At 31.1% G+C, this 25,728-nt stretch overlaps 1 protein-coding gene across 1 annotated transcript; it reads right to left on the reverse strand.

Moving 5' to 3' along the window:
• Positions 1–419: 419 nt before the first annotated feature.
• LOC116772121 (uncharacterized) lies at positions 420–25,721 on the reverse strand. Its single transcript, XM_032664170.2, has 5 exons — positions 25,534–25,721; positions 8,598–8,647; positions 3,078–3,350; positions 2,790–2,981; positions 420–2,393 (listed from the first exon to the last, which is right to left on the reverse strand). The coding sequence occupies exons 3-5, from the start codon at positions 3,339–3,341 to the stop codon at positions 1,284–1,286; spliced, it is 1,566 nt and encodes a 521-aa protein (XP_032520061.2). The 5' UTR covers positions 3,342–3,350; positions 8,598–8,647; positions 25,534–25,721; the 3' UTR covers positions 420–1,283.
• Positions 25,722–25,728: the final 7 nt, after the last annotated feature.

The following is a 25,728-nucleotide window of genomic DNA, read 5'->3' on the forward strand; positions in this document are numbered from 1 at the left end:
TTATATTTGTACAATAAAGAAGTAAAAATGCTTAAAATTTATGAGATAATTTCGATACAGGTTTTAACGAAACTAAGATAGTATAAATATTAGTAATAATAATAAGAATATTGCGAAACATTTTATAATTATATCGGAGTTATAATATTTTAAACACTGGCTATGAAAACGTGTTTACGGCAAGCACATATCACCTCCAAGGTTTTCGATATTATTACGAATTTTGAATTTAAATATATTTTTTTTTGACACATTTCGTATATATTAAAATTTTACAATGATGAGTTTTTGTTAAAAACAATTTATATAAGAATAAAACTAGGATTCTATGCTCTACGTAAATAGTATGATTCACGGTTAACATCTAATTACTTAGTCTAAACTTTGGTGGGATCATAATATGAGTAATAGTTCGGTAGTTAGTGTAAAAATATATTTTAAGAAAATACGACTTTGTATAAAACTACTACAGGATTTGAAAGATATATATATTATTAGGAAATGTACTAAAGATATTCGCTACTATTTATTCATACGATGCTCATAAGGCGTTTATAGAGAATGCGTAGTAATTGTAAACACCTGCTAATACTATAATGTTGTGAAGTGTAAGCTGTGTCACTTTCACTTAATATTTTACTCTGCTCGATAAATTATTTAAGGTTGTAGGTGGGTTTAAATATGTCCTAAATGTAACGCATTACTTTTATTCTTTGATAAATTAAGTGTTTTCTTTTTATGGTATCTACATTTAATAATATTTTTTCCGGTCTGCACACCTATCTTCATAAGTACTAAAAGTTTACCATAGCATTAAAAGGCAAGCCAGTGCCGATAGCGCTTGTACGGTATTCTTACCATTTTTCCTTACATACGATTAACTCACAAGTCACAACAACAAAAATATACATCAAATAAACATAAATTAGTAATACAACAATTTACATAATACAAAACAACGATAATACTAATGGATAAACATTAAATTTGCAGCATTAAAAATTAGCTTAGGCATTGAGAGCGGAAATATTTACAAAACTTAAAACAGCTATCAAATAATTTTACATAACTATGACTGTAATATTTGGCTTGAAAATAAATAGGCTAAATATAGTGAAAGCTATGGTAGAAATGACTATAGACTTGTTTAGAGCGCTAAAAGACAGATAACACTGAAAATATTAAATTTTATATTAAGTTAGATCAAAATGTGCGCGCAGCATCCATAGCTTCCATTATACGTCGTCGGGTAACATCGAATTTTCTAATAAGGATGAAGCAAACTATCTCTTCGAAGTTCCTTCACCGCTGAACCAGTGTCTTAAACCAAGCAGGCTGTATAAATCTTGGTTGGTTGCGTGAGATCTCACGGGACTAGCGTTACGTTCTTCTAGTTTGTGTGGATAACGTCGAAGTCTAGAGTAAGCCTCTTGCAGACCTGAACGCGTGCCATGATAGCCGGCGTAGTTATAGCCTCGTGGTCTGAAGTAGTGTGGATATGTGTGATGATGACGCCGTGGATTTTCACTTCTATATAAACCACCAATTTGACTACGACCTGGCCAGTAATCTTGGAGACGTCGGAAAGGATAGTTAGGTGGAATCACACCAGCACTTTCGCTTGGCCAAGGATATCTATATAGTACAACGTTTTTTGGATTTAATCTGTCATTCATTACATCACTGCTCATTACGTCGGGTGTTGGATTTTCTTGTTCATTTAATTTAAACGAAACTATCGGTTTCTTTCGGCGGTACTGTAGTTTGGTACGTGTTCCTAATACACTGTCTTCTGTTGATGGGTCCTTTTTGTCGTCTTTGGTAAAATTATCATCAGTAGATACTTCAGCGTATCTGCTTATTAGCTTAATAGCCTCTCCAATATCGGAGTAATCATTTTCTGGGTTGAGTTTGGTTTCTTCGGTATTTTTAAGCACAGGTTTTGTTGTGTTGGTGGTATTACTGGAATAATCGGTAAAATTTGCTAGCGTTGTATCGTTTTCTGTTTTATTCGACGAATTGTCTTTATCAGCTAAAGATGTTTCGTCGTTTTTAATTTCCAAATCGGTCGCTTTATCTTCGTTATTTTCATTTATTGTGTCATAAAGTACTGGGTCAACGTTTACGTGTCCATAAACTACTTCCTTTTGCCCTTCATCCGTACTGTTTAATGATTCAACCTCACTTGAGTTGATCATGGGGCTGTCTCTTTTGGGTTTGTCGGAGTAAGTCAACAAGTTGTGGAGTGCATTATGCGATAAAATATTGTTACCCGCTGTCTGGTTAAGTTTATTATGCGCTTGCTGCAGCTTTAAGAGTTCTAGCTCCGCTTCTATATCAGTGTTATCAGCATTTTTGTCGTTATTTCCGAAATTTGGAGTCAGATCCTGGTTCTGTAAAAAAATAAAAACAGTATTGCTCATTAATACTAGACGGAGATATTGAATCGTTTCTTTGTCATGTACCACGCATATTGTTTATGTGTCATAAAATAACTTATTTACTAAGTAAGTATGTACTTATTATATAAATTATGTGAATTCCATCAAGAAATAAGCAATGATCACTTCCTGTTACCTGGTGATTTTTATTAATAAGGAAAGTTGTTATAATACTTAGTTATTGTTTTTGTTTATTACATAATATTATTTTATATTCGATTTTACTTTAGCTTTAACGTATTTTTAACCTTCTTGTAAGAATGTCAGATAAAGTATTAAAAAAATATTAGTTCTTTTTTCAAGGAACTACTATAACTTTATATTTGAAGAAAATTCTTCCACCATTACCTGAGCAGATGGATCTTGTGGCGAAACTTGAGGGTCGAGTCCAATAGGTATAGATAATTGCAGCGGTCCCGGTTCTTCGTCACCGTAATCGTAAAAAACGTCACTGTTGTTTGGAGCTGCAGTGAATATATGCAGAGCGTTCAATTGCTCCAATAAAATGCGTTCATGTTCATCTTTATTTACGGTCACCACCTACAATGAATGAATGAATGAATGAAAATTATATTACATTTATTTATATACTCTCAGGGATATAATGAAATTAATTTTATCTATACTGAAACTTACTTGAACACAAGCAGCTCCATCCAAGCGATGTCCTTTGGGACATACCAAAGGGGTTATGAACAGAGACTTGGTGGTTATTCGTCTGGGAGGAGCGTTCTGGTTGCCTTCATCAGGATTCTGTAACCAGGTGGGCCAAGCGAGCTCTCCAAGCGGCCTGTCCAGGGTGCGTGGTGGGGCGCGGGTTGTTGCCGGGGTTGGCCCCTCAGTCGTTTCCGCCCCCACCAGTGCACTCGACACCAGCAACGCGATCCACGGATACCACATCGCAAAAACCTGAAAAATAACGTATAGAATTTACGTTTCAATTTTAATGAATCCTGACGATCAAATTCTATAAATAGTCAAGGTAAAATCAATACGGTTTTTAAATAAGAAATTTTATGTATTTGTGTTTGTTTAGAATCTGAATTCAAATTTTATATACAGCTTAATGATCATAGTTCTAAGTTTCGAATTGTGCAATGTTGCTACTGGTACATTGTAGACTCAAAAGCTGGGCTTGCTCTAGTTAATATAGATAGTAATTAACTCGGTAGAGTTCATTCACATTATATTGTTTAATACAATACAAACAAAATATTTTGTTACAACAGTTAAAATACGAATGGCGGCAACAGTTTAAGATTTTACGAATTTTCGAAATTCGAATCATACTTTACTTATGATTATGCAATTTTCTTAATCATTTGTGAACATGTGACATTTTGTTAAATCGTATTTATAAGTAGATATATATATAATGTCAATCGCTGCATATGAATCAATGAGTGCATGTTATTTACATGCAAGGAGTTAGAACAATATCCAGAGTTTATTATCTTGCGAACTGGATCAAGGTTTGACCTTATCCATTTAACTCAATAGCTCGATGACGAACAAAATGCGAATATTAGTAGGTACTTATTGTGAAGGGAAATTTTTATAACGATTTTAGCTCGTAACAATATTTAACAAATTTCTGAACGTTTTATATCGCACATGCATTTAATTCTAATTAAATGTTTACTGATGAACGATCTTGCTTCCATTTGTCAGTTGGAAAAGTGAAAGTATTAAAGTTTTTATGTATTTAATTTGTTTATTGTTTGTATTTTATTTTTGTTTTGTATTTTATTTATTTTGTTTGATTAATAGTGCGAAATAGTTTTCGATTACAAACTAATTGAAGATCTTAAGGCTTGTCGGCCTACTTTAAACAATTATTTTGATTTATATATATACATATAAACTAGATATTTGTTTATTACTTACAAGTTTTCACAACAAAATATTTTTAAACTTAAAAATTTATAACATTTACTTATATTTTCAATTTCGTTTTTAATGTCAATGTTATTTGGTTAATTATGAACAAATATGTTAAGAAAAATAATTCATATTTTTAAACGATTCAGTAAACATGAAGTAAGTATGTTAAATAACTGTTTTTCTTTAAGATTAAATGATTCATAGTTTAAAAGCAAATTAATAAGTACATGGAATCTTTGTTTGTAATGTTGTTGTTATATTAAAATTGCATAGTACTATAACAAAAAATATTGTCGGATGTTATTCTGCCGTTGTTTTGAACATCAAAGAGTGTGTACAAACATCGTAATAGACTTATAGCATGTCCGATCAAAGAAAGTCCAGGGAGGCGCAGATACTGTAGCTACGATTACTTTATATTTTTATTACAATGTGTCCGACTAAAATGTAGGTTTAATTTCTTATAGTTCGCCCGTTTTATAACATGGGCCTTTCATAGTTAAACTAAGTCTACAATAAATACTCATATAAAATTTCATATCTTTGACATAAAGTACTAATATTACTAGTTCAGTATTTGTGTAAAGCTCGCCATATCCAACACGCAAATAAACGTAATTTCCCTTGACCTTAAGATTGGGTGAGGTTTTTGGATAGATTGCTGGCATTTTAAATTTTTTGTTTATAAGGGCAGTGACTGTTGAAGTATACTAGTACGATCTATCTACAGCATCTCACATCTGGCAATGATCTCCAGGCGCCGACTACTAACGCGGAAGTTCTTCGCGGGATTTGACCGTATTTAAATGAGTGCTTGATCAGTAATTAGTTAGATTAATTCTTGGCGTTTGATCACATCTGCTTATGTGGATCAAAATCTCTAATCTACTGAATCGATATTACATACGTACATGAAACTATATATGTTTATTATTAATAAAAACGATGCTTCGGTGTTTTGGTTAATAAAAATGCATCGTGAGTGACCTAATGAAGGCGTTCTGTTTACATAAAGCAGACACACGATGGGTATTCCGTTTGGATGTATTATTATCGACGCGTACCAAATCCTCGATTGTTGAACCCTACCTTGACATGTATGCGTGAGCGAGACGACACTCGGAACAGAGCTGTGCGAGCGCAGGGTTGCACATAAATAGCTTTCCAGTGAGAGTACCAGACGATCGATTCTCAGAACATTCGTTGCCTAAATGTAACCATACATAATAAACTGCACTAAGCTACAAAGATAAGCGTTCCGTTAATTACACTGCCGTGTTCTGTTTCGTTGACTGCTACGTACTAACTGGCCATAAAGGCGTCATGTTATTCTCAATGTGCTCTAACGCTCCTACCCATTTAGATATGTGTCTACTTCCTTTAATTAATACGAGTGCGTGAATCAACAACATTGAACATGAACGTGTTCCCAGCTTTCTATAGTCACGCTTGGCGTGTATACACCCTGCCACTGACAGGTGTTACACCAACATGGTCACAAAAAGGCGGGTGACTGTTTTTAATAGATGAGGTATATTTAGAGTGAGTTGAAAATTTCGTAAGGGTAACCAGATGTCAGGTAGTAATATCCTATGGTTAGAAAACATTTACTGTAGCCATAGGTAATTAACGGTTAATAAAAGTAAGGCAAAAGTAGCAGAATATAAAAAATTTTAGGTATAATATTATTATAAAAGTATTGTACTAGTTTAAGTGGGCACAATATAGATTGTCAACGGTCTTGAGCTTGTAGCTTCAAATTTCTAACATCTGGCGATTAGAGTACTTCGCTATTGTTATTAAAAATGTTTATAACACAGGAAACTCACCTTATTATTAAAAATATATATTAATTTATATATATTTTTTCCGTGTTAAACTAAGTATATTATTCTAAACTAGTTTGTGACCGAATAATATAAAAAAAACGGTTATTGATGGTTATTGTATGATAATGGATTATAATCGAAAGGCGGTGTCGACTATCGGACGAGAAAGTGTCCACTCGCGAACCGGACAAGTAGGTAAGAATTGACAAATTTGCATATTCATCAACTTGTTCTCTTACTATGTTATATTAGGAATATAATGATAGCATTTCGAATATTCGCTCTATTTCTAAATCATACTAGTTTATATTTTTTACTTATTGTTTGGATGATTTATATTTTTCAAAAATACTTTTTTTGTGTTTGTGGATTAAAATTTAGATCATTACTAGTAATGCAGTGTGATGATTTATCATCATCAGCCGATTGGTGCCCACTGCTGAGCAAAGGCCTCTTCTTACATAGAGAAGGTTAGAGAGTTACTCGCCACGCTTGCTCAAGGCGGATTGGCGATTTGAAGCTTATAATTTGAAATTATAAGTCCAGGTTTCCTTATGATGTATTCCTTCACCGCCTGTCAATGGTGTCTAAATACTTTTCGAAAGTACATATAACTCGGAAAAAATAACATTGGTACTTGTCAGGTTACGAATCCGCACCCTCATGCACGAGAGGCGGGCCTTTAGCTTCTAGGCCACCACGACTTAATGTGATGATTAAGGGTATTTATTTTAACTTAAAATCGAACCTTAAAAAAAGAATTATTGAGTTTTGGGATAAAATAAATACAAAAAAATTTACATATTTTTTTATTCATGTGATTTAGATTGTCATTAAACAAGAAGTAATATAAAATACGAGTTCATAATATAAAAAATTATGATTGGTGTACTAGAAACCAACTGGCAAGGAATACAAAATAAAAAAAAATGTTTGAAAGTTGTGAAACGGATATCAAGTTACTTTGTATAATTTATTGTTTAGAGTAGTTTATGAATTATTGTGGATCCTTATGGCTTATTTTTTTTACAAGATTTTGTGAAAATGTATATTATGATATCAATTCAATACAATTAAATATTAAGTAGCAAGTTACAGGATCACATATTGAAAAGCCTTCATGTTGTAGTCGATAAAATCCTAATTAAAACAAACGGTTCTTTGATAGACAGTGAGAGAGACTATTTATTTTTTCTTCTTAGTTTTAAATATAACATCCTTCAAAGAAGTTTTTAGCTAATTTAGTTTTTGTTGTCTTTGTTTTGCTAAGCGTGTCATTGAGAGCAGCCGACCCAGTGACTGGATGTTCAACATGTGTGACATTTTACTATCGTATTTTCACAATTGCTTTCGTGTGTATCAAATTTTGGTGACAAATTTAAGTGCTTCGAAAGAAACTGGGTTGCTCAACTGATTCTAAGATTAAAAATATATATTTTTTATTGATTGCAACCTTTTTGTAGCTTTTTTTTTTGAAAAAAATAATTCTTATTAAAAGAATACGAATCGATTTTTAAATAATTGTCAATACCCTTTATTAGTATGTCTGACGGCTGGCCTCAGTTATATTTACATACATACGGAGAAAATACTTCCATAATTTCTTATTCAGTTAAAACGCCGCTTAAAGGTAAAGCGGCGTTTCATGTGTGCGAATATATTATTTTCGTACGTTTCAATCCCTAAAAAATACGTGTTTTAGATCGACTGAGACGTGTATAATGGCAGCAGGCTGCAGTAAAATACAAAATGTCGCTAGAACCTATCGTCCTACATTCAACAATTTTGTTTACATTGTTCAAAGATAAATGGGATAAACTTGTGACGGGCAGATCCAAAACAATTTTTAACTAATGATAAGGATGACGTGACTTGACATTTTGTGTACCTTACGACATACAGGTTGATTCTCACTAAAAAGTTTTTAATGCTTATGCCACTTTGACATTTAATTTTAATGAACATTTTTAATGTTATCTGTCCATTAGAAACGACCCTTATTGGACGGATTTAGGTTGAGTTGCGAGTGTCTCATGGTCGCGCCATGCATGAATATGTTTATAATTTAAGGTTACCTGACTGGCGACATGGATGGATTTTTATGAAATGTACAGTGGATGGATTTACAGATTTAATTAAATTATGTACATTTATTTATACACCTTGACGTAGCAGCAGTATATTTGTATGGTCTGCTACGTTAAAGAAAAAGATTGTAAGGAAACTTGCATAACTTCATACAAAATATCGCAAACTTTTATTTTAAAACATATTAAGAAATATGATATCATACCATAAGGCTTTTATCACAGGATGAAATCAAAATGCAGTATAAAAATAGCAAATAAAAATAATGTAATATTAGTAAAATGGCTCGGACAAGCCAATATACTGCAAGCCAAGAATCCTTGATAGCTTTTACTTTTAAATTAAAGAGGCTTACCTTGAGTGAAGACGCTCGACCTGCGCTTACATTATAGCTGGCTGCCGGTCCTGTAACCAGGAAGACATTGATTATTGCTCTTGTTAACTAACGCAAACAATACATCTTGGACCGTGAACTCATTTGTGAGATCGTATAGCTTTATAAATATTATGAGTTTCTAACGAATGAGAATTTTCTAGATGTGATTTATGTTTTTGTTTAACAGCATGGCTTTGTTAAGATCAAAGGGCGGCTTGTATTAGAGTGAAGTGCGTGCTAAAAGGTTTAAAAAAAGTTTGCTTGGCTTTGGAATAATGTTATTTGTGCAATAATAAGTGGATGAAGAACGTTATTTATTTTTGGGTTTATTTCCAAATACATATTTATTTCGAACACTTTCATAACATAGAAAATTGTTATATATTTTTCATGATATAATCAATAAGACGTAACATTTAAACCAAATAGTAAATAGAAACAATGGTATCTAAGTCACCTCTCTAATAATGGAATATAATGATTCGTTTTTACACAGCGGTCTTAAAATTTAGATTGTCGTGGGATAGTAGAGAATTATATTTTCCACATTAATCGAACAACATAATTATATTACTTGTATTTTATATAACTGAAACGAATATAATTCTCGGTTGTCGAATCTTAAATCACTCCTCAATAAATCAGCCTACTCTCTGCCGTAATTAACTCTATCGTTATATATTGAATTTCAATTTTAATTTCTAATTATATGATTACTAGATCTATAATTCATAAGACTAGCCCAGATAGGAGATCGGTATAGTTAAAAATCAATGCCGTATTAGGCTGCGGTTTCTCCTTATCAATTCCAATGAACGGGTTAAGTTATTGTGAATAGAAATTTTCCAACACATTATGAAGGCCTAGTTGTTAAGTTCCTGACCAGTGTCCCACAGACATGATTCCTCAGGAGCGCTTTCTAGTAATATCTGTGTGATGTACGCGTCCTCAGAATGTTGCATTGCAGCAAATATGGCACATAAACTACGGAATGCCGGCAACTTATATGTCCGAAACAGATATAACTTAACATATTTATATGACAGAATAATTAGAAGCCGAAATAATAATACTACTACAAATGTTTTATACATCTTTAACAGATAATACTTGAAATGAGGTTTCATTAAAAATATCAATTTAAACATTACTGTTAAATATAATTCATAGAATTAAGAGGTTACTCCTATTTGTTTTATCTTTTATTAATTCAGTATTCAATAGTTTTACCTATTCGTATAAATAAAATTCTATTCAAATTAGGAAACTCGTTTTTTTTTTTTATTTTAGAACAAGTCACGAACAACTTGTGTTATAAATATATAATATAAGTTTAAATGTTCTTTCATTTGTTCACAATACATGTACTAATACAATAATTGTATTATAGTAATGTGTTGATATTTTGTCAATTTCACATCTGACACACTAGCGAGTCCATAAATTCAGATCAAACTAAATCTGTCCGAGACCTATATTAACCTAAAATACCTTAGCCACAAAAGTATAGTCTTGTTTAGTTTGTACAACATTGATTGTTGTAATTGAAAATTGTGTTTGCGGTCGACATAAGCCTATAAAGTACTTCGAGTCAATTCTAGAGCAGTTTGTCAGCAGACAAAGGCAATGTCAATATCGTCTCATGTGCACAGTAAACATAACTCATTACCGAGAATCATAACTTTGTTCTGAATAAAATTTATGACCACACGAAAAATACGGAACAAACTGGATGTTTTTGATAATCTACAACTGGAATAGTTACAATGTAAGAAGACATGTATAGTGTATTAATTGATCTTCAAAACGAGCGTTGACACTGACTGTATTGTTAGGTAAATTATTTAATTTGAACAACAATTCTATAATTATTTATCATGCTGCTTATGAAATATTATTTTTGGATGTAATGATTTTTGAAAGCGTTTTTTTGTTTTTTATTTGAATAACTATTGTTTTAATCGCGTTTATTAAACAAACGTTAAGTTGTTTTACTACTGTTTTCTTTCTATTTTTAATATTGTCAATCATCATTTCTAGTTAATGTATGTTCTGTTACTTGTTTATGTAACAGATTTACCAATGAAAAGGGTTGTCAAAAAGTTTTTAAGTAACAGCTGTGCTGTAGCTAAATATTCAAAAAATACAGGACTCATTAAACTCTAATACCACTCATACGCTTGAATGTTTACTTTATTTTAAGAACTTTAAATAGCTTTTAAAATATTAAGTGTTCAATGTTTATTATAACTATCGGGTAAATTAAAAAGGAATCTATGAAACAAAAACTTTTCAAATTTCTTGTGATGTTTAATAAAAATATATTTGACGAACAGTATGGGTGAGTTAAATAAATTTTAGTTCTGTAAATATTTAAGCCCTTCGTAATTTATGATTAGAAATATCAAAATATAGGGAATTGATTCAATGAAATTATGTTCCCAAGCGGAGTGCCGACAAAACATTGGAACCGTTTGTTTCTGAACATTGTGTGCAAATCGTTGCCGATAAAACCATACATGCAAATAACTAAGTTTATTGTCTGTATGTGTACAAAATGGCCTTCCCACCACTAGATAAAGTTCATTTACACGCTTCCTAATAAGGGACAACGAATGCTAGTTAGAATATACTTTATGTTACAATAAAATTACGCAATATGTGGATAAGAATAATATCAAAATATATCGGAATATTTATCATTATATAAGTAGAATTTTTGTTCATCTCATGACATACTTAATGCGACCTTGAATTATGTAACTGTCAGTACAATCAAAGAGGTTTTATTAGATATAAAATTATTAATTATTTTACCTTCTATTTGTAGTGCCAGTATTATATCTTGCGGTATATTTTTTGTAGATCTGATAAAGTGCGACGTAATTTTCGTGCAATACTAGGATAATACAAACACGTCCACAGCAGCAGTTTAGATTCCATCACTTCTGATGTTAACTTAGATTGTGATAAAAAAAATGAAAGGAACAACAATTTAAAGTTTTATCTTAAATGATTCCAACATTATAAAATCGTTACGCGCCAATGGTCTTTGTAATGTGGAAAATCGTAATTAATTGATAACCTTAGACCAAGAGGTTGCCTGATAACTGTAAAAAAAATAAACAAATGATTACAAGAAATACGTAGGTATGTTATTGAATATGTATAGGTATAAGATGTATGTATGTCTTGTTTTAAGACAGAATTATTGAAATGAAATGAGATGTTAGATATAAAGCGAGTTTCACACCAGTTTAAATATTATGATAGTCCCAATGGAAAATGTGTAGTATTAGAATGTTACGACTTCTGGGTCATAAAGGAATAGGTGTTATCTTGTTGTTCAACGAACAAAACATGATTTTAAACATTAATTAGTTGTTCTGTTAAGATATATTCATGTTTACTTCAAAATGTTCCACGCAGTTATATTAAATAATGTTGATTTCGAAATTATATCTAGCTTAATACAATAGAACAGTTCGTTTAATTAATTGGCTGTCAGCGATTTTATATCTGAATATTATATAGTGTTTAATCAGAAATAATTGATATCATTGATTAGTTACTTACACACAACGTGATGTAAGTCTCAAATTCGTGTACGCTATTTTATTAAAATCATATAAGTTTATAAATTATGACGAAATCATCGATAATTTTAATCAAGGTTTCGTTTATAAAGTGATATCGGTGGTACTTGAGTTTTATTGACTAGTTACTTATTCACGAAAGTTGCTCTCGAGTCTCGGGTTACGAGACCGTGTCGCTGGCGTTGGCGCATGCTGTTGCATTTTTATATTATCCTTGCATATGAATAATGATTCTGCATATGAAATTACCACCGATTGATAGATTAAATTTCATTTCAAGGAAACTTCTTAAAAAAATTAACTTATCTTCCAAATTTAGTTTAATAAAATACTAAATTAACACTTAAACACATTTATAGTTTTCATAGTATTTGCTTATTTTTATACTAATAGTGATGTATATATTAGGATAATAAAATATTTTAAAATGGTTCCAAAACAATAATGCACATATAAAAACTTAACTTAATAATTTTAAATGTTATTATTATCTGTATCCTAGATCGAAATAACAATGTCTCAGTCACGTGCCATAATGAATTAGTTTATTCATAACTGTTACAGCACATCCCATACAATACGCTACGCTTTTACTTTGTATTGCGAAATACGTCATGTAATATGTATTTGCATATGAAAGGTCTTACGAATTGGATTGCTTATAATTTCACTGTTGTGTATTATGTTCTTTAGGATTGATTTAGGAAAGTTAAATTAAATGCATGGCACAGTAGACTGTGCAAGAATTTATTGTCTAGGTAAAGCGTCTTGAACCTATAATATATACACATATTATGTGTCTATATATATATACCATGTTTAAATTTTGACTCATAAAGATTTAAGTTGTTTTACGCGAACAAGATACTATTTATAATATAAACGTGACCGAGGAGACTGAATTTTATTGATTAATATTTTATTTTAATATTCTCATGATAATATCAATCATTCATAAAATCGTGATACTGTTGACATAGAATCATTCGGTATCATTCTAATCAGATCACGAATCGCTAAACAAACAATACCATTCACCATTCACCATTCATATAGACAATATAATAAATTGAATGAACGATCGGTAGCCGTTTTCACTTTCTGTAATGACAAATGAGACTCGACATTTCTAGTTACAGGATGTCACGTGTCAGCTTCCGTATAGCTCGTTCCCGCCTGTGTTACTCCCTTTACTTTCTATCTGACAATGGATTTCCAATACTTAAATTTATTTCCAATATTGATAATACGCGGAGATATTATCTTTAAAAGATTTAATGCATAAACATTAAACAGTTAAATTTTTTCTCCAGAAAAGAGGACAACAGTTTTCATTCATGCCTAGAGTTTTTTAAGATTCTTAGGGACAAATGAGTAGTTAGTTCACTTGGTATATATACTTGGATATTTATGTATGTGTGACTGTTTCATATATGAAATTGACTGATAATTTTCTTGTAAAGGAGTAATAATTCGAACTTTAGGTAATTTAATAATTATATTTTTTTTAATACAGTAATAATAATTTAATATTTACTAGAACGTTAAATGTGAAGCATAAAGTCCTTCGATATACAACTTAATAAATAAATTACTAAGTTATTTTAGTTACAAATAAGGCATCGATGTTAGAAAAACGTCGGTGGAGTATGAATGACATGTTCTACAGTAATCTGTTTCACCTAAATACGGTAAAATAGTTGAGATAGCGACAGGCGTCATGTTTTGAGATACACTAATGACGGTAATATCATGTATCGGGTTTTACCTTTGTACTGTCTAGCTATGAGTTACTAGTCAGTTAATCTTTTAAAGAGTTCATTTTTTTTTAATATTCATATTGGAATCTAAGAGTTATTTATTTGTTTAAATCAGTTTATGATTGGACTTAATTCTTTTTGTTGTAGTTACGTTAACTTATAATATTGAACTACATACCAAAACTAAATACCTACTTAGCGCTCCGTGATTAAACTTTCACATAATTATTGTGAGAATTTCTATTGTTTAAGTGTTTCTTTTACTATAAGTACTAGGAACTCTTAGTGACTTTTGTGTCGCACATAGCTGATGGAATAATTTGGAGCTTTTAATACAATATAAATTTACTGACAGATAACAACAGATGCTGTATGATACTAACATCGTGCCAAGTTTCTTCGTTTATCTCTGTAAAGTAAAACAAATTAATTCACTCGATGATAAGTATCTGAGCAATTTTTCATTTGCTTCTCTAAATATTTGGACTGAAATATGGCCTGGGTGATAAACGAGTTTAATTTACACGCAGCTCATTGCCAACACATGGCATTGTTAATATTTTATTAAATTTTAAGCCACAAAGATTAAATTATTATTTGGTACTTTTTTTAAAAACGAACTTATGAGACTGTTGTTCATCGAAATTTCATGAATAGTACTTCCGGTCTTGAACGTTAAAAGCACTATGAACTAACTAACATTGGCTTGAATATTTTAAAGTGTAACCATTTCCTGAAGTATATTTCACTTTTGGAAACAGCATGTAAATTTAACTATGAAATGCTCTTCCATTTCATTTTTACTCCGCATAAAAGGTCGATAGCACGCTAAAATAATGTTATGAACGTTCAACATATTTTTGAGCCACGTTTTTTAATTCCGCATATCACGTAATTAGAATTATGACGCAAATGTGTCATAAATAATATATTTTGGCAAGAATCCATGCTAATGAGGACGTTGTTAAAATGTTTACTTTTATTATTAAGTTTTTGGTACAAAAAATATTTCATCCAATATAATTATTTAAGAAAACAGAAACAAACCATATTCTGTTAGCATTTAAAATAACAAATTAATTTAATGGGCAGCTACTATTTGTTAAAATCAACCATTAAGGCGAAGTGCTCCGATGTTGAAAAAATATAGTACCTAGCTTTCAATTTTAAACTTTAAATCAAATGCATATATTTTGTTATCCTGTTCCGGTTTTTCAAGGAGGCATCGTCGAATATTGAGTTAGGTATGAGCGCATCTTAACATCCTCATATACGAGGATATATCAGATAATGATTTCAAATCCTATATATATATATATTATCTGAACATAATATACCTTAGGTAAATAATTCAGTGATAATTATGACAGTACTATAAAAATTTGGTTAAACACCATTTCGATATCATATAAACAAGAGGATATGAAGTATACACAAAATTAAAACTGATTTATCGTTGTAGTATTTGTAAGATGTTAAATGCTGGTACAGAGCACACTATACATGCCCAAGAGTACATTCCTAGTATAATACAAGAAAATATTTAGAGTCCATTGTATGGACGTTCTTATCCGCTGTCGGAAAAATGATAAAAGGAAAGGCGGAATCGAAAAGGTATCTTCTCTATTGTTTGCTTCAGATGTCGGCTTGTCATTACTATCATAGACATCGGCCATCTTTATCATTGAACAAAGATAGGTATTCTTTGGTATTCTAATATTTCTGCCTAATACTTAATAATAATAGAGATATATATTACCTTTACTGTGGAAATGAACATTCTTTTTGGAGAATAATACTATGAAGAGATAACTATAAAGATATAATATACTTGTTAGTTATTTTCATTTTAAGGCATTGTAAAAAACTTATAAAATTATTTAATAGATGCATACTTTAAGTTTTTATTTTAGTTTCGTCGTTGGAGAAGTTATTTTTTTAATAAAAGTTATTTTGAATATATAAAAGCTAAAGAATATGGACACAAGTTTCAAGGCTTTCATGCAACTCATACTTATTGACAAATAAGTTTTGCGGAAAAGCAGACGCGTAGTATTGAATACTTATCGTTTCTAGACGTGACTTGACAGGATTCCTCTTGACAATTTACCGTTTTTAAACGTATACGAAAAGACACTATAGACGATGTAAAATTTATATATTTTGTAGAAGCTTCATTTCCCATAAAATTTATCAAATAACATGTTTTCATCTCTCAATATTATATCTCAATTTGAATTTCATTAGAAAATATCTTAAATGAAATACTAAATACCCCCTTAGAATTTTCTAGAACTTTTTCCTTACACTCAAAATTATACTGCATGAAAGACCTGTATTTAGAGTTATGTTTGTAAGTCCTTTGGTCAATTTATGCCATCTAGCGTTATGTAAATACTAAATAAGTTTTATATTATGAAGAAATATACATTTCTCAAGGATTGTTATATTATTTAAATAACATGTATCTTAAGACTGAAGTATATATTATTTTATTAGTCACGGATGATAATTTAGGTCATAAAACCTTGACCTGGGTTACTATATTACATATAAGATTTAATATGGTATCAGTAGACAATATTGCCATCAAATAGTACGTACAATTTTGGAAGGTAAACAATTAAAGGGATTCCATAAATTGGGTTGCGGTATTTGTCAAATATTATTGTTCAACCGAAATTAAATATCACTGAATTGTCTGCATAACTATACCCAGAGGTGAGTATCTGTAGTGCCATTGCAAATTCTATTACACGGTATAACAAGTTTGAAGCTCATAAAATATCTTTATTACGAACGTTTAGTCTGCTTCTGATGTGAGTTTTCAATGATTACCCAAGCACCTTAAGTTTTATCGTTTCTCATTCATAAATCATCAGTGCTTCTGATGATTTATGTATCCATTGACACATGGGTACTGGCGTTCCAATCGAACGCTACTGCTGTTTTGAAAAGACACGAATGTGAGTTAGATAAGTTCTATTTTCGACCGTTATTTTTACAAACCACGTCTTCATAAATTCATTATTAAAAATAAAAGGTTGTTTTGCGCAAGATGTAATTATATGTTTATTTTAAAAATAACTCTCCTATATTAATAATTACACGATAATAAATATGGATAAAAAAATATGATCTATGTTTTGTAGCAGCGTCTGGCTAGCTTGCTTATAAATTATGTAAAATTAATTTAGAAAAAAAAAAGTACAAATTTAACATAACTTATTCAAAAATATAATTATTTCTGCTGTGATTTTAAGTTAGCCATTTCAAAATTGTAATAAGTTTCTTGAGTCTTTTTAGATTAGAAGTTGAAAATATTTTTTCCGGACCGCTCATAAATTTATCACAATAGATATGAATGAGTTAATAAGTAGAAATGTAATAGAATAGAACTTTTAATAAATATACATGTATATAACTTCATATAATCAATTCTAAATTAGCCCTGTCAATATAAACATGGTCAGAAAGTATTATGGGACTTAAATTCACTGGAAATTTCCATCTTGGCAGTGCGATGAATAGATAATAAGCGAAGGAGCCTGTAGAAGCCAGTTAGACAATTTACATTTTTCATACTAAACATAAAATAAGGAAGTATGTGGAAGCATTTTAAAGTTGTAAGTGTTCGTTCACCTCAGATATCTTCCCGTCTCGTGGCCATTAAGCGATAAGTAAACAAACCCCTTAGTAGGGGAGCGAAATTATCCCCCAGAGAGCATAGGGTAAATAATAAGCAAACGTTACTTTGTTTTCAGAAGACGAGGATTCAGTTTAAAAAGCTTCGTAGGAAATCTTCTAGCTTTGTAGTAGATAAAGTATTGTTCTTACATAAATACCTAAATTTAAATCATTACGAGAGGATAACAATATTTAAATTTTAACTTGTTTGTTTCGAAGTGAAATATATTTTGTTTATAACATCAATTGTAAACGCTTTGTTGGTCTATGCTTAGGATATATTCAAACAATGTTAGTATCCTATTACAATTTACAGAGATTATTTTTATTTGGAAATATCAAATTCGCTCTGTATCTATACAACACTCAAAGTCGATGTCTGGAAGGGTATAGATATTTTGGAATCACCTGTGTCATTACATATTGGAGTTACTTCAATTGAAGTTTCTATTACTGAGTCATAGAGTTCAAATTATTTTTCAATGGAATGTAAACCAATCTATGAGATACCCTCATCTTCCCCTGAGATGAAGGTAGTTTGAAGTTTGAACATGCAGTAAGGGACTGCGGGATTAATATTTAATCACAAGCTTCAGACATCGTAGAACTAGAAGTGATATTGGTAACTATAAAAAGTATATTAATTGAATAATATAAAATGTATATTAAATATAATTAATTGGATTAAAAAGTTACGCACTTCAAAGGCTGCGTATCGATTTTATAAATCCATTAATTAAAGCGTATAAGCGAATGTGACAAACGAAACATAAATTGATTCATAAAATAAATGAAACCATGCAAAATATTGAATGGTATCAAAAATAAAAGAACAAACAATGATTATCATCTTGTTAAAACATCATAAATAAACTGAACGTGAGGGGTCTGCGAGCTTCCTCAGAGGAAACAGACGACTGCTTAACACCGACTAACATCTGTCTGCATTGCTGTCTCTTTTTTTTCATAATCTGAACATTTTGGTTGTTATATTGTTTATATAAAAAATATATAATACATAAATAATATTCGCATATAACTTCCCGGTTTAAGCTAACAACTCATATTCATTAAATTTAAACAAACCCATAACGCATTCACTGTCACTTAATCAATCATACGTCAAAAATGCATTACATAATTTTGGAAAACAGTATTAACTATTACACTGCTGGGCTGATTTGAACCAAACATAGCTAAGAACCACCGCAAGCAAACTGGCATTCAAATAATAAAATTGCATCGAAATCTGCGATTTGTTTGAGAGCTACGATGCCACCGACAGATACATACTTGCAACATACATACACTTTAACATAGACGCCAACATTATAACACCCCTCTTTTAGCGTCGGGGGTTAAAAATAAGTGTATTACCTACCTCAATATTTAACTTTTCATTTTTTATGTGGTTAATCTAAAAACCTATTAAGCCTTTTTATTTAAACAAAATTCGTGAAAGTTAGATTAATTTTAAAATTTAAACATAAGCAGGTGTAATTACATCGTGAACATGTGAAATTAGTTGTGATTTATATGAGAGTTAGCTGGGACTTATGGCAGAGTGCGGTTACTACAACGTGTACCGTATTTCGAGTGAGCCAAAAACTTTGTTTTATAACAACTGACACAGTTAATACGATAGCTGGGAAATATCATTTACTCGTTTGTTTCTTCTGGCAGTTTGTTTGTTAATTTTTAACCAAGACTAATTACGTTTCTATATTATTAACTTTTATTTACATGATATTGCTCTTGTCTGTTTTTTAAACTAAACGTTGTTACTGTTTTGTGCGATCATGTACCTACTATTAACTATTTGCCAGTGAAAGTGAAGCAAAAATTCGTCATTTCGTCATTAAGAATCTATGAATGTATTTTTATTAAAACTACTTTAGGAGTTTTTAAGTAATTTTATAAAAACAACGAGACATTATAGTAATGTTATATAGAATAGTCCAGATCCTAGGTAATATTCCATTTATTTGTTTTTTTTTTGTAGTTAAAAGTTAAGTTGCATTATCTGTTAAGTTCATATAAACGAACTTATTGATATGTCATTTACAATTTTTTTTTTAATTTTTTCTTCGTTTTCATTCTCAATTCATTTAAGGATCACTAAATCTAAATGTCCAATCAATACCGAAGTTTTAGTTATTTCAAAATGATGGACACCAAAAATTGGTCAAACATAAACCGATCGTTAACATACCTTCGTTTGCTGTATAAATAGTCTAACTTTCTATAAAAGGAAATCGAAATTATCTCAATACACATTCCATTTCTCCCGGCAGTTTTGATAATTGCACTGCCAGTTTTTACTTTTATCATACATTTGCTTAAACAGAAAAAAGCACTTCGCTATCGACATTCCCCACCACGCGGAATGTTGTCGGATGACGGTACATGATTACGAACAATGTAACAAAATACATTGTTAAGTCTAGCCGTCTAAAGTCTTGTCTTTCGGATGATATCTCTATAGATGTAAATGCATGTATTACTCAATTGAATGGCATTTGCCAGACGGCACATCAAGTTGCGTATTCGAAGAGCCGTGTTTACAAGATTATTATTTCGCTATCCGTGTAATGTAATGGAACCCGACGCTTTATTCAATTGATCCCTTGACACTCCAGCTTGCGTTCTAGCGAAATTCGATTGCATTACCTGAATATTATTTATTTTTGTGGAACACTACGACGAAATGAAGTCGGCAATAACAAACGATCCTCTACTGGTTTTAAATTTGCATATGTTTTATGTGGTAAATCAAGGGAATTTCTAGTTTTCCATAGAAGGAGACAGATCTTCACTCGCGACGTTATAAATAACTGAACTCGCTGGGCCCCAGAGGCAAAGTGGACACCAGTTTTAGAAGTGCTCGGGTCTATTTTGAACAAGTATATAAATCCAACTGTGCACTGTTTATACTTACAAATAACACTTTCGTCCGCGATAGTCACTTTCATTGGTGCAGCTTGCTTGGCCTGTCTAGGTATCACAAACGTCCTCAAGGTACTTCATATAAATTAAATATATATTTTCCTTAAGAAATATTTATAGAGCATATTAAATTATAATTTTAAATCATTGATTTACAAGTTATAAATAGACAATGTAACATAATTATATGATTGCAATTCGCATTACTTTTTAAAAATTTTAATTACATACTCAATGACTTTAAAAGTTTGTTTATGATTGTTTCGCAATCCTTTTACTTAATAACTACGAATTGTCATTAGAAACAAAAGATATTTCGTATAATATTGTTAATGTATTTAAATAAAAATATTGCAAAAACGCGTTGCTTCTTTTAATGTCAGCGAATTCCGAGCGTATCGTTCTCACGATTAGTTTTTTTATAAATAGTTCACCAGGAAGATCTTTCTCATACTTTAATTACTTGTTAACATGATTTTACTAGTAGCAATGCTACAAAACAAATGGTTCAGATTTAGAATTCGGAATTTCATAGATTTAAATATTTACAAAGTATTTAAAACATTGCCAAGTGGTGCAAAATAGCCAATGACATAACATCACCGTGCGACGACCTGTGTAGATACAAATTGAATCTCGTTTTGTGACAAAACCAAAACAAATGTACGCAGCACCGTTAAATATTCCGAAGAATTGAATTAAGAAGCAACTTGCAACGGTATTTATTTGCTGTTTAAAATCAAAGTTAATGAAACTATACAGTGCGCCACAATGACTTGACGTACCTCACATGACAGGGATAATTACGAACGATTAAATTTTAACTGATATAGCTATCCAGCTTCATGTCATCGTCCAGTAATAAACTTCTCAATTAATACTAACGCACACACAACTGTTGTTCAAAATATTTTTTAAAAAACTAGTAAAAGGTTTTTATATGAGATAAAATATATAAATTAATTGGCGTGTCTACTGAGCTCAGATGGCATAGTTCCCAGTGTATGTAGTTTTGGCTCCTTTGAATATTGAATGAGACACACCTCGGCGCCGGCGTCTATTTGATTGTGCGTTTAGTTACACAGCGGTAGTAACTAACCTGTTCATATGGAACGTTATACATATGTACGCGGAAAATAATTATTTAAGTCATGCCTTAGCAAACCATATCATCGAGACAAGGAAGCGATAAGCTTACTGACAAGGAAAAGTAAGATATGCATCGTCTAACTCAAATGTTTAATGTAAATGTATAAAGCGTGTTAAATTATTATTACCAGTTCGAAATTGGAATAGGTCGGTGATTGCTTTAAAGTAAGCCTGTCGGCGGCGCGATGCGGTAAAAAGTTGATGGGGTTAAGATATATCGATTCAATAAAACATAAAGATCTCAGTCTCGCTTCTTAGAATTATTGGTGAACGTTGACGTGTAATATAAACAATAATCGATAAAAACTGTTCAAGTAATGTTGCCATTGTCCATGGTGTAGACGGAAGGCGCCGTGGGAGTGCGCCACCGACCTGCTCCGCCGCGGGAAAATCTCGCTCTTATATTTTGTTCACATGGACAAAGCTGGATAAAAAACAACGAAATTGCAATAACAAATCGCGATCACACACAACTCGAATACCAACCTACACAATTGAATATATATATTTGAATGATGTGTAATGTGTGTAACTTTTTACGTCCTTTGGTAAACAATTACTTTCGTCCCTAATTGTCGAATTTGTTTTGTGTGTATGATCACTATTTTGTCTATTTGTATTAAAATAATATCTTCGAAAACTGCATAATACTGACATCAGCAGCAAAACACGCCGTTAAATCGGTAATATCGATAAAACATCGTAAAATAAATAGAACAAAAAAACATACAACCTTTTTTTTAATACGCATATTTATTAACATGTAAGCAGTAACTACATCGATATTTTCGAAAAGTAAGTGAAAGTAACCCAAAAATACACTGCGTAACAATTCACTCTTTTTGCTACGCAATAAAAACATCGTTATTAAAATTAATGATATAAATTTAAGCCAGTTATTAGTATGATATAAATATTGATTTGAAAATTACTTTCTTGTCATATCGTACTAATTAAGATTTAGCTCAAATTTCACTGAGTTATATATATATATTTAAAATAATAAATGATGTCCATTGATTGGTTTGGAAGGTTGTTTATCAGACAGGTTTCATAGCCGCGGGTTCTTGTACCAATGTCAATGCAGCCAATATAAGTAAGTGTATTGTACTTTCATATACGGATTTAATCAATGTGGACAACATATTGAGGTTACATAGTAATGTATTATTTAAATAATTAAACATCATATTAAAATTACTGTATAATTAAGTAATAATCTTAACATTTTTTAAACGCTTTAATTGGATATTAGGATTTATTGTAATCACATTAAGGTTTTTATTACTGCATAACATAATCCACATTGATGTCGTTGTGGCACGAACTCGATGTATACATTACGCCCGTATAGTACACAGCATTGTGTTCTGAAGTTACAAGAAAAATGAATTTCAAACTAAAATCATTTAACCGTAACGTATTTGTTTCATATCGCGAGACTAATAAGTTATTATTATTACTTGTGTCGCTCTAATATTAAATGTATTCTGTAAAGTCATCAGAGAATTTTTATTCTATTAGAGTGTTTTAAACGAGTACCATGAAGTCACTACAAAAAATTTAATGGAACAACACTTAAATCGTTTCCTTTGTAACAGGTGCGCTCGTATATTTTGTTGGAGAGACCTGCGTTCAGTGAGCTACAAGTTTAAACGTCAATTATTCATTACATCGTAACAAGGCTTTTATAAACGAAGCTTTTTTTAAAAAATTGCTTTGGATTATTGTATTAATTCGCTGCGACAATAATTGTAGGAACGTGTGAGGACGAATTAAACTCGCGGCGAGTTAACTGACCTCTGTCCTTTAAACACCAGTTTACTTTACTACAACCATCAATCAAATTTATTTACGTAGTTACTTTAACCGCGCCCTGCAGATTCTGCTGCGCAATCGCATACTGTGGCAATATCGGATTATACCATAATTTCACCGCATTTTATTCTATACTAGTTTTTGTACGTGACTTCGTTTGCGTGTATCGGGGTTGGGCTCAGATAAATGAATAAAGTGTGTTTAAACGATAGATATGGTAACTAATTATTAGAGACCTACAGTGTGTCACGTGACATCATACACAATACAACTGTAATGCTTTGATCCCGCGCCTACTCCAGAATTCTATGATAATTTAGGTTATGTGTAGCAGAATAATCTGATATGTAAGCTATATTATTGGGAAGTTTTATCAAAATGTATTCAATAGTTTTTGTATGTATTAAACATCTGAGTATATATTGTATACAAATGGTGTCGTAAAGATAGAAACTAACTAACTAACTATATCGGGATATTTAAAAATATTGTTCCTTATAACATTACATTGAGCTGCACTGTTATTATCGTCCAAGACATGCTGTAAGTGTAAACAAACATGCACATGTCATATCTTAAGACCCATAAGTATAGTCATATACATGGTGTAGCGAAATAATACAAGGAGATTTTTTTTTGTATTGAACTCTTTATATCAACACTATTCACATCAGTAATATATTATAGAAAAAAATGGTAATTTATATTAAATTTCCAATACAAATAAATATTTCAAGTTGCTTAATTATTCAATTCGATATTTATATTTATTGCCGTCCTTAAAACGTTGAGTGACGATTATTAATGTGGCAAATGAATGTAAAAAGGTCTGTTTGCTTATTTTTAAATTGCAAATTAATATCCGATGTGAATTTTCATATTGCGTTATCTTATTAATTCCGATACCGGAGATGAAGAATAAGTTCAAGAGAGAACGTGGAGTGCTCTCGAATGATTTTTTTATGGTATTTATTTGTGTATAATTATTAATTTAAATTGAAATACTTATTTAGTTTTTAGCAATAATATCACTTAATTATATATTTTTTTTAATCATGCACAAATTTATTAGGTTAGTTATTTACAAATCGAATAATTACGATAAGTGACAATTAATTTAACACAAATATTTTTTTAAATTAACTTTATACTTTTATTTATGTATTAGGTAAATTAGTTTTAATTTATGAATTATTCAAATTTACACCGTTCATTATACTAACTAGTTCATTCACTTGCACATAATATACGGGTGTTACGAAATTGATTCGGTTTAAGGTTTATAATTTATATATTAAAACAGCACCTCTATTTTAAACAGCAGTCGGTAATGAAATGAAGCTAGGTCGATCACTATGTACATGATTAGGCGAGCCAAGTCATAAGTATCCATTACAAGATAAGTAAATATTGTACTAGTAATAATATTAACCCGAAGTAACTAATCTATTGCGGCCTACTGTTTGCGAAGCTACCGTTATCAAAAGAAAAACACAAGTCTCTTATGAGATTTCCCTATTATAGAAAAAATATTTAAATGGATATAGATTTATGTGAACGCTATATCTGATTTGCTATTAGGAAAGCCTAGAAAAGAGTTCAACGCACGCCCAAGCAAAAAGAATCATAGTGATTCGTAAACACGCTGGTTTTTGTTTATCGTGTTGTCATACTGTTATAATAAAAAGAAGGTATTACGAGTATATTTTTATCGATTGTTGAATTGACCCAATGCTTTATTTACTTTATGATACTGATGTTATATACGTCTTGTATTATATTTCTGTTTGGGATACACAAAGGACTTTCGTCCAAACGTATCAGATGCTAGACTCAGATAGATCGCGAGTGAATCGACCTTCGATCTGAGATGCAGTTCACGGCGCGATCTCTTCTCGTCCGCATAAATCAGCTGGACAAGCCTACATAAATCTAAATCGAAATTCAACACGTACTCACCGTGGACGGACGGCCTTATTGAAAATAAAACGTACACCTCCAATTCGCAAAGTCACTTAACAGTGTCAACAACACTAAATAGAACTGTTATTGTAATATATTAAAATGCTTTCAACTATTCAGAACTGTGAATGTATTCACCACTTTTCCGATATACGCGGAATAAGTTTCGCTTGCGGGAGCGTAAGCGGTACG

This window comes from Danaus plexippus, chromosome 8 (genome assembly GCF_018135715.1).
Source record: "Danaus plexippus chromosome 8, MEX_DaPlex, whole genome shotgun sequence".
Lineage (NCBI taxonomy): Eukaryota > Metazoa > Arthropoda > Insecta > Lepidoptera > Nymphalidae > Danaus > Danaus plexippus.